The sequence below is a fragment of the Triticum dicoccoides genome, chromosome 5B (assembly GCF_002162155.2).
Source record: "Triticum dicoccoides isolate Atlit2015 ecotype Zavitan chromosome 5B, WEW_v2.0, whole genome shotgun sequence".
Taxonomy (NCBI): Eukaryota; Viridiplantae; Streptophyta; class Magnoliopsida; order Poales; family Poaceae; genus Triticum; species Triticum dicoccoides.
The window spans coordinates 495,711,873-495,722,724 of NC_041389.1; the positions used below are offsets into that span (position 1 = coordinate 495,711,873).

At 57.8% G+C, this 10,852-nt stretch overlaps 1 protein-coding gene across 1 annotated transcript; it reads left to right on the forward strand.

Annotated features, from left to right (window-relative positions):
• The first annotated feature begins 7,187 nt into the window (after positions 1-7,187).
• On the forward strand, positions 7,188-10,351 carry LOC119311120 (respiratory burst oxidase homolog protein B-like). The gene has a single exon (XM_037586748.1). The coding sequence runs from the start codon at positions 7,383-7,385 to the stop codon at positions 10,137-10,139; it is 2,757 nt and encodes a 918-aa protein (XP_037442645.1). The 5' UTR covers positions 7,188-7,382; the 3' UTR covers positions 10,140-10,351.
• Positions 10,352-10,852: the final 501 nt, after the last annotated feature.

Consider the following 10,852-nt stretch of genomic DNA (forward strand, 5'->3'; position numbering starts at 1 on the left):
AAATTTGGTGTTAGCATCACCATCTTTCAAATTTGCAACCCTTGCACACTGGCTCTTTCGAGCCCTCTGGAGCACCGACAAGCTAATAACCCTTCTCTTCAGTCTCGAGCGGAGGTCCCGTTCCTCAAGGGAGAGGGGTCTCCCTTCCTGCGCAATGTCAAGGTGGAGGATCACAAGCTGAGCCGCATGAAACTGGACTTTCGCCTTAGAGAAAAGCTTTTTACTCCACTCAGAGAGACGCAACGCGGTTGTCTTGAGCTTTTGATACAGAATCTGGTATGGCTCCGTGTGTCTCACCCGCTCGGCCCAAGCCTTTGAGACCACCTCGTCAAAACCCGGCAAGGACACCCAGAGGTTTTCAAACTTGAAGGACCGAGGCCGCCTAGGCCCCCTGTCGTCGGCGAGCAGCAGAGGGCAGTGATCGGAAAGGGATGACGAAAGGGCATGAAGCACATGAGTGTTGAAGGACAAGTCCCAGGTCTCATTGCAGAAGAAGGAGTCCAGCTTGCAAAGGGTTGGGTTTTCCCTCTCGTTGCTCCACGTGAACCGCCTATTCTGCAGATGGATCTCCTTGAGCTCACATGACTGCAGAGTGTCCCGGAAGCGCTTAATCCTCCTCCGGTTGATGTTTCGCTTGTTCTTGTCCCTAGCACGATATATTTGGTTGAAGTCCCCAAGCACGAGCCATCCCAAACCAGGAAGTGGCTTGCAGGAGCATAGCTCCGCAAAGAAGGCCTCCTTGCACGCATAGTCCGTAGGCCCGTAGACATTAGTCAGCTTGAAACACACCTCACTCTCGAGGACTCTGACCGAAGCCGAAAGGCAATAAGCCGAGAAAGAAATGTCGGAGACCTCGAGAACACTGTCATCCCATAGCAGCAACAAACCACCCCTTGTCCCTACAGCCGGACGTTGCGCAAAATTCCGCAGCCTGTTTCCACCGAGAAAGGCAGCAGTAAACACATCCACGTTATCCAGTTTCGTCTCTTGCAGACACACAATTTGACAGGAGGAAGACGCGATGGTAGCACTAACAGTTGCCCGCCTTGCCGGGCAGTTTAGTCCCCTAACATTCCAACACAGAGTGTTGATGGGTTGACTTAACATGGAGACAGCAGGAACACACATGGTTGAGCAGAACCATAAGAGCATAAGTCTGTGAAGAAGCATCGCAAGCTTGGAGATAGCAGGCACATTTGACTTTGGAGACTGGAGGCGCAACATCCATCCATGTGCACCTAGCAAGGTTCAGAGTACAGACACAACATAGAAGAAAAGATACAGACCCCTCTGGGCCACCTAGCCATACTTGCTAACATAAGAACATGGCAGCATCCAGGGCAAACTAGCAGATCAGACTGCATCAAGGCCCACACTTCCCTGGAGCACAGCGTCATCTTGAGTCGAAGCAATCTCCAGGGCCCCCTCGCCGCCATGCTCGATCAGGGCATCTTCAACATCATTGACGGCCTTGTCGTCGAGGCGGAAGAAATCACGCATGGCCACGATGACCTCTGTGGGTAGCTGCTCCTTGAACTTGGCGGTGAAGTCGTCCAGAGTGGCTTCTGTCACATCCTTGCCATCCTTAGTAATCCCCAGTCTGCGAGCAACCAGCTGCTCAGCAGATTTGGCCACCGGAGCGATCACCGGGCCACCAGGGCGCCTGATGCGCTGCAGGGAGAGGCCACCCCTGTAGGAAATCCGCACTCCAGCCAGTGTCTTCCTGCGAGCCGCCGGCGGCCTGGGAGGCGAGGAACCAGGCGAGGCAAGGATGCCCGGCTGACGATCCACGAACAGAGGCGCCACAGCCCCCTCCCCAGCCGGGGCCACGCTAACATGCACCGGAGAAGGGGTCCGCCGCACCGAACCATCACAGAGCAGCGGCGGCGTGGGTGACCCTTCGAAGCCCGGGGGCCTAGCTGGTGAAGGTAGCGGCTCCAGCAGCATCCCAGGCGAGCAGAGAGCCAGCGTGACGGGATCGACATGCAGCAGCGGAGAACTCTGTGCTCCAGCCCTCTTGGACCGCGGGTTGGGCCGCAGCACAGAAGTTGGGGAGCGGGGCGGGGACGCCGGCGAAGAGGGAGCCTCCAGCGAGCGCCTCCGATCACCACGGGGAGAGCCGTGCCGAGTGGTGGAACGCCCACGGTTCCCAGCACGCTCCCCCTCCAGAGCGGGCAGGAGCTCCACGGCACGGTCAAGGGCACTGCCACCCGAACCGGAGCCACGCAGGAGCCCAGCGCCGGCGACCACTGCCTGAACAGAAGCCGATAGGGGAAGGTCGGAGGGCACCGCCGCGCGACGACGACCGCCCGACCGGTCCCTGGAGCGATCTTGGCCAGCCTCCCGCTGGCGATCACGCGTGTTGCGGGAAAGGGAACGACGCATCCTGGTGGCCCAGCCCTCACGAGTGCGGGCACCATCGCGGCCACGGCGCCCATCGTGGTCTTCATCATCACGCCGGTCATTGCGCCGAGCATCACGGGCCGGAGCAGCGTGCCTGTCTGGCGGGATGCAGGTACCATCGACGAACTTTCTGTACCAAGTGAACTCCTCGACGTCCGGCGGCGGCGGGTTGTCGTCATCTTCTCCGGCCTTGGAGTGGTCTTCAAGGAGGTCCAGGTGGATTATGACGCGGTGGCGAAGCCCGCGGCGCCCTCGACGCCGGTGCTCGCGGGCGGGCAGGGTGAGCCACTTCACCTTAGGGATGGCGCTGGGGTCGGCAGTCCAAGCCCAGAGCGACAGGTCACGGGTGTCCTCCTTGCGACGGGAGCGGGGCTCGATGTAGTCCAGAGAGCAGCGACGACCGATGAGGAATGTGGCCACGTACTCATTCCAGGCATGCAGGGGCACGCCCTCCAGGCAAAGCCGGACGTGCAGCAGCATGTCTTCATTGTCAGCATGAGCCTCCAGCCTCCATTGCCGCGCAAAGATGCGAAAGCCCGAACCAGGCAGGTAGTCGCGGGACACGGCATCAGCGCAGTGGTGTTGGTGCATGAAGCGGATGAGGAACCTCTCCGGGTAGTGCTTGACCACCTCGACGTCCTCCTTTCGAGCCCCCAAGGCCCTGGCGACGTCCGCCGCCACCTGCTGGCAGGAGACATCCTGACGGTCACCCTCAAGCCAGGCAACCGCCGCGTTGGTGGAGAGGACGGCCGACTCCGCTTGCATCTTGGGCGTCGCCGGGACGACGACGAAGTCTTCGGCCGGCCTGAGCGAGGCATCCCCAGGCCGCAGCGCCATGCCCAAGGGGGCGGGCGAAAACAGAGGAGGTAGCGGCACAGCACCGTGCTCGTCCGGCGCTCTGGATTCCCACCCCCGGCCTGGGCGGGAAGGAGCTTGAGCAGAGGTTGCAGCGGGGCGAGGCAGAGGAGGGGGTGGCAGGACGGGGCAGTCAAGAGAGCTCAGGGGCATCCATCTGTTACGGCAGCCCAGCGATTTATGCCCATTCTGCAGGCAGTGGGAGCAGCGAAGCGGGTCTCGGCAGCTTGAAGCTCTGTGGCCCTTGACTAGGCACCTGCAGCAACGCCCGAAGAGCCAACGCGGGATGGGCAGCGGCTTGAATGCCGGAGCAGGCAAGCCCGGCTGGCGCGGCCCTTTACGCGATGTGACCAGCGTCCAGCCGCCGGTCGCCGCCATCTCGCGCCCCGCGCCACCAGAGCCACCATCCAGCATTGAAGGCGCGCCCGCGGCAAGGCGGGGGGAGGCCAACTGCCCCCCACCACCGCAGTAAACAGGGGCTTCGTCTTGAATGCGCGTTGAGAGAGCCGCGGAAGCGGCCGGCCCCGAGCCGACCAGGGTGCGGTGCGGAGACGCCCCGACCGGCTGCGAGTCCGGGACGAACTCCACGGATGCAGTGGGGCTGACCCGACCCCGACCACCACGATATGGATCTCGATCTGGGGCCGACGAGGAACGCGCTGGGGGCGCCAGCTGCGCGAGCTGCGCAGGGGAACAGGGGGGAGCACCAGCAGGAGGAGGTGGCAGGGGCATGAACCAGGAGCCCAGCACCAGGCCGGGAGCAGCATCCGCCGGCGCCGGGACGGATGCGGGTGCGGGCGCGGGCGCCGCCTGGAGCCGCGGGGGAGGGGGCATGGTGTGTAGGTTAAATCCTATTTTTGTTGAGCCTTCTTGACCGCATTCATATCTGACTACTGTGTTATTTTAGTTAAAAGAAGGGTGATGGACACTACTACCATTTTCGTTTAGTACTCCGTATAAAGTTGATGTGACGTTTAACACTGACGTTGGACGGGTCGACAGCGTGTGCGTGCGGCCCCGTGGATGGTGACCATGCCGATGCCGATACGGCCGGGGATCGACGGCGTCCCTGCTGGCTTACGTGCGCCGCGTGGGCTTCGTCGCCCGTGGGTCTGTCCGTGTCGACGGAGTCCGGCCGCGCGGTGGACTCGCGCGTGGCGACGTCGGTCGGTGCTGTGCTGGCTGCGTGCATGCACGCACGCACGGACGGACGAAGCTGCCAATGGGCTTTCTGGATGAGTGGTCACTTTTGCTGGACATGCACATGTACGTGGAACGTGGCCGGTTGCATGGCCCTGTCGACCCCATCCCATGACTGCCGCGCGCGGAGAAGCCGGCTCAAACGGGCGACCGGTGCCGCCACGCGCACGTGCGCCTGGGGTTGGTGGAGCCGCAGCTTGACGCTCGTGCGTGCCGTCGATCGGCTCGCCGGCCGGCGGAGCCAAGATTAGTCCACGCACTTTCCACGTGCGCGCGCTACCCTCCTGCTCGCGCATGCAGGCGGCTGGAGGCCCCGGTTGCACGCGCATGGAAGCCGCGCGGGAGCTCGACAGCATGGTTGGGCAGATTTTTGAACGTAGCTGGTAGATTCACTTTTGTCTCGTCTGCCCATGTATACGCTATCCTTCTAGGGTCTTTCAAGAGGAATCAAAAAGAAATATGATAGATCTAGATATATGTTTTTACTTAGTGGCGAGAAGGAGAAGAGAAAATACCATATACTCCCTCCGTTCCGATTTACTCGTCGTGGTTTTAGTTCAAATGAACTAAAACCACGACGAGTAAATCGGAACGGAGGGAGTATATGCTTGGCTCCGTGTCTACCTACCAAAGGATTTAGGTGGTCTTGGGATTTTGGATTTGGAATTGATGAATGTTGCTCTGTTAGCTAAATGTCTTTAGAAACTTTTTAATGAACATGGTCTCCGGCAGGATTTTCTATGCGCAAAATATGTTGCTAGTTCTACTCTTGGTCAGGTTCAACTTAGATGAGGGGACTCACATTTTAGGCAGGGTTTGCTAAAAATTAAAGGGCTCTTCCTGTCTAGATTCTGGGAAGATAGATGGCTGGGAAATGAAAGCCTATCTCAAACCTTCCCAAGACTTTATAGTATTTCTCTTGATCATAACATTACTGTACATGATGTTTTTACTGGTTGTCTCTCCAAACTTTCTTTTCGGAGGGCCTTGGTTGGGGAGAAGGAGATCCTTTGGTCTAAATTACTAGACACATGTGCCCCTGTTACTTTGTCTGAATCTGAAGATAAATTGTCTTGGATTATAGACAAATCTGGAGTATACCGGTTTAAAATCCTTCTACTCGGCTATGTAGGTTGGATGTAAAGTCCCTTACAGATTTTCGTGGAAAGTTAAAATTCCTTCTAGAATCAGAATGTTCATATGGTTAGTGCTGAGGAAAAGCATATTGACCAAAGATGTTCTACTATATTTGTTTTGTGGACAAAAAGAAACGATTGATCATCTCTTCTTTGAATGTCCCCTTGCAAGTTAAATTTGGTGTGTGATGAAATGTAGTTTTGGTGTTGATTGTTCTTTTATGGACATAGAAGTTTGTTTTACTGTTTGGCTTAAAAACTTACCTACCCAGAGAAGGAAGCTATACTCAGTGGGAGTGGCAGCTGTTCCTGGGGAATTCGGACAGCCAGGAATCTAGCATGCTTTGAGCTTAAATGGCCATCTGATCCATTTGTTGTGATGTTTAGGGTAGCCCACTGGATTGAGTTCACTACAGATGAAGGAGGACGCAAAGGTGGCGCTCTGACAGGGCACAAAAATTCTGAAACGAGTCGCAACTAATGTGTTCCAAGCCAGTGCCATGGATCCCTCGACTGGAAGATGGGGGTTGAGTCTGGAGTGCACGGAGAGATGTTGTGTAATAACAAAAACCGGATTACTTTGAGCTTTGTTTTGTTCTAGCTTGAGTTAACTTTGGTTGGTCAGGTCCACCTAGTCTATACTTGTAACCAAGGATTTGGTCACCGAGCGAAAAAATCCGTTACCGCCCGGTAACCACGAATCTTGGTACCGCACGAGAAATCTCATTACCAGGCAAAAAAAACCTGATTTTGTGAATTTTGAATGAATTTTATTTGAATCCGGAATCCATTAAAAAAATTGTTGCTAACTTCCCGGCGTTTTCGAGTTACCTTGGTGTAGCTGAAAGTCTCAGTGCTACACCAATCTTTTCTTTTCTTTCGGAATCCAAATCCTTGCTTCCAACAGGTTTTCCTTTTTGAGGGAAAGCAACTTTAGTTGACGCGGAATGACGACTTTAATTGTTAAAATATGACAATTTTATCCTAGCTCGTTTTCCTGTCAGAAAATTGTCATGTTTGCTAACTACGCGTGAACTAAAGTTGCCATAAAAAACGTTCAGGTTGTCATGCATAAAATCCGGACGTTCGGGATTTATTATTTTCGTTGTTTTTTACTACACCAACTGCACAATTTTATTTTTGTTGCAAACTAAAAGTTTGCGTGTGCTGATTTCTTTCATTTTGAGTAAGAGTATCAGCGCTGCTGTTCCTGTATACATGCGCCAAAAAGGGAACAATTCTCGTCGCACCTATCCATCGAGAGGAACGGCGCCGTTCGTGCTCAATAAATGCTAAGCAGCAATTAGAGACCTGTCCCAACTTGCAACCCCTGGCGCGTACGTAAACCGCGTGCATGCATGCGGCCGTTGGAGCAAGCGCCGCGGTCGCGGTCAAGCGACCTTTTGTTCTGACCAACAGGGCACGCCGCCTTCGTAGGTCGTAGTAGGTGAGTTCCCTGGCTGAAAGGGTCGCCGGAGAATTTCACCAGACTTCATTTTTTCGACATAAATTTCGCGAGACTTTGCGCCACGCTGAAACAGTCCCTCCCTCCCGGCGGGCTGCTATATTAGGACGAGCAGCGTTGAACTGTTTGCTTAGCACTGCTAGCTCCGGTGCGTGATCTCATCACCATCTCCTCCTCCACCTACTACGTGAGCCTAATCCTCCGGCCGGCCGCGACTACGTCCATTAAATCCTGCTTCCGCGGCGCGCTCTGGCTGCGCATCTTGGCTGGCCGGTTGACTTTGTTGGGGACGGGCGAGCTCTAGCTGGAGCCGGCGGCCGGCCATGCATAACTACGGAGGCGGCGGCGGGGCGGGGGACATCGTGGAGGCGGGCGGCGAGAGGGCCGTGCTGCCCCACAGCGGGCCTCTGGTCGGGAAGCGCGCCGCCACGCGGAAGAGCGCGCGGTTCGCGGACTCCGTGTCCGCGCCGCTGCGCCGCGGGAACCACCACCATGGCCAGGACGACGACGACGACGACTACGTGGAGGTCACCCTCGACGTGCGGGACGACTCGGTGGCCGTGCACAGCGTCAAGCCGGCGCCCGGCGGCGAGGAGGACCCCGACGTCACGCTGCTGGCGCGGGCGCTGGAGACGCGCTCCTCCTCGTACGGCGGCAGGGCCCATGGCGGCGGCGTGCTCCGGAACGCGTCGACAAGGATCAAGCAGGTGTCGCAGGAGCTCCGGAAAATCGCGTCCGTCAAGCGCCGCCCCAGCCGCATCGACCGGTCCAAGTCCGCCGCCGCGCACGCGCTCAAGGGGCTCAAGTTCATCAGCCGCCCCGACGGCTGGCCCGCCGTTGAGAAGCGCTTCGACGAGCTCGCCGAGAACGGCGGCCTCCTCCACCGCTCCAAGTTCGGCAAGTGCATCGGGATGAAGGAGCTCGCCTTCGCCGGCGAGTTGTTCGACGCGCTCGCCAGGCGCCGGGACATCTCCGGGGACAGCATCAGCAAGGCGGAGCTGCTCGAGTTCTGGGACCAGATTTCCGACACCAGCTTCGACAGCCGCCTGCAGACCTTCTTCGACATGGTGGACAAGGACGCCGACGGCAGGATCACCGAGGCGGAGGTCGGGCAGATCATCGGGCTCAGCGCCGCCGCCAACGACCTCAAGAAGATCACGGAGCGCACAGAAGAGTACGCCCGGCTCATCATGGAGGAGCTCGACCCCGACAACCTCGGCTACATCGAGCTGTCCAACCTGGAGACGCTGCTGCTGCAGGCGCCGCCGACCCAGCCGACGCGGGGCGGGAGCGGGACGACCAGCAGCCGTAACCTCAGCCAGATGCTGAGCCAGCACCTCAAGCCGACGACGGAGCCCAACCCGCTCCGCCGGTGGTACCGCCGCGCCAGCTACTTCCTGGAGGACAACTGGCGCCGTTGCTGGGTGATCATCCTGTGGTTCTCCATCTGCGCCGGCCTCTTCGCCTGGAAGTTCGTGCAGTACCGGCGGCGCGCCGTGTTCGAGGTGATGGGCTACTGCGTGTGCGTCGCCAAGGGCGGCGCCGAGACGCTCAAGTTCAACATGGCGCTCGTGCTCCTCCCCGTGTGCCGCAACACCATCACGTGGCTCCGCAACCGCACCGCCGCGGGGCGGGTCGTGCCGTTCGACGACAACCTCAACTTCCACAAGGTGATCGCCGCGGGGATCACCGTCGGCGCCGGGATGCACATCATCTCCCATTTGGCGTGCGACTTCCCGCGGCTGCTGCACGCCACCGAGGAGGAGTACGAGCCGATGAAGCCTTTCTTCGGCGACGTCAAGCCGCCCAACTACTGGTGGTTCGTCAAGGGCACGGAGGGGTGGACGGGGCTGGTGATGCTGGCGCTCATGGCCGTCGCCTTCACGCTCGCCACGCCGTGGTTCCGCCGCGGCAGGGTCCGCCTCCCGGGGCCGCTCAGCCGGCTCACCGGGTTCAACGCCTTCTGGTACACGCACCACCTCTTCATCATCGTCTACGCGCTGCTCATCGTCCACGGCCACTTCCTCTACCTCACCAAGAAGTGGCAGAAGAAGTCGACGTGGATGTACCTGGCGGCGCCGATGGTCCTGTACGCGTGCGAGCGGCTGGCGCGGGCGCTCCGGTCCAGCGTGCGGCCGGTGAAGATACTCAAGGTCGCCGTGTACCCCGGCAACGTGCTGTCGCTGCGCTTCTCCAAGCCGCAGGGGTTCAGGTGCAAGAGCGGGCAGTACATCTTCGTCAACTGCGCCGCCGTCTCGCCGTTCCAGTGGCACCCGTTCTCCATCACGTCGGCGCCGCACGACGACTACATCAGCGTCCACATCAGGACGCTCGGCGACTGGACCCGGGAGCTCAAGAGCGTCTTCGAGAAGGTTTGCCGGCCGCCGACGGACGGGAAGAGCGGGCTGCTCCGGGCAGAGTACGCCGGTGACGGCGGTGCCATGCCCAGCCCGAGCAGCTTCCCCACGGTGCTGATCGACGGGCCGTACGGCGCGCCGGCGCAGGACTACAAGCAATACGACGTGGTGCTGCTGGTGGGGCTGGGCATCGGGGCCACGCCCATGATCTCCATCATCAAGGACATCATCAACAACATGAAGCGGCTCGACGGCGACATCGAGTCCGGCAGCCCCAGCGACAGGAGCGTGTCGGCGGCGTCGTTCCGGACGCGGCGCGCCTACTTCTACTGGGTGACGCGGGAGGAAGGCTCCTTCGACTGGTTCCGCGGCGTCATGGACGAGGTGGCCGAGAGCGACAAGAAGGGCATCATCGAGCTCCATAACTACTGCACCAGCGTCTACGAGGAAGGGGACGCCCGGTCGGCGCTCATCGCCATGCTCCAGTCCCTCAACCACGCCAAGCACGGCGTCGACGTCGTCTCCGGCACACGCGTCAAGACCCACTTCGCCCGGCCCAACTGGCGCAAAGTCTACAAGGACATCGCCATCGCCCACGCCGGGCAGCGCGTCGGAGTGTTCTACTGCGGCGCACCGGTGCTGATCAAGGAGCTGCGCCAGCTTGCCCAAGATTTCTCGAGGAAGACGAGCACCAAATTCGAGTTCCACAAGGAGAATTTCTAACTTTGCAGCCAGCCCAGTTTCTCTTTTCGCGAGGAAAACTCTGTTAATTCAGTACATACCCAGTTCTATAGATCGAAGTAGGTGTTGGTTGATTTTGACAAGTTGGGTCAAGAGTTTCATCGATTTTTTTTGCCTATAGAAGAATAATATCCAATGCCCCCTTGTACTGATATTCCCTTCTAAAAAAATATACAATTAACACTTCAGGTGTATGTACACATACAACTAAAAAAAACACAATAGTTATATGCAAGTTGACTGAATTTGCAATTTGAATAAGTTGATCTTGTGAGAGGAGAAATCGGTTGGAGGCGAAAGAAAAGCTAGAGGAAGAAGAAAGAAGGATGACCGTTAAATCTTAATCTAATGGTCCAAAAATAATTCAAATGTATAGTCAGTCCTAAAAAGGGAAAATATGCTAAACTTCATAGAGACTTATGGTGTGTATGTCATCACAACCGATGTTCTTCATGAAAAATCATATACTTATGAGCCATCTTAGGCCTCATGCAATGCAAGGTGCTTAGAGCGGTACCACATCGATCTCTATTCACCAATGTAAAATGTCTTGGCAGTTCAAGTACTTAGTGGCATGATTCGGTTGTTGCCGCTCAGGAGTTAGGAGCAAGGCAGACGAACCTTATCCTCTTGCGCCCGTCGCTCCCGCGAACCGCGGCTAGCAGCTCCGAACCCGGTCACCCCCGCTCCTCTCC

Bases quoted from the DNA above. Each gene is read 5' to 3' on its own strand.
- LOC119311120 (XM_037586748.1), top strand. From the start codon at position 7,383: ATGCATAACTACGGAGGCGGCGGCGGGGCGGGGGACATCGTGGAGGCG.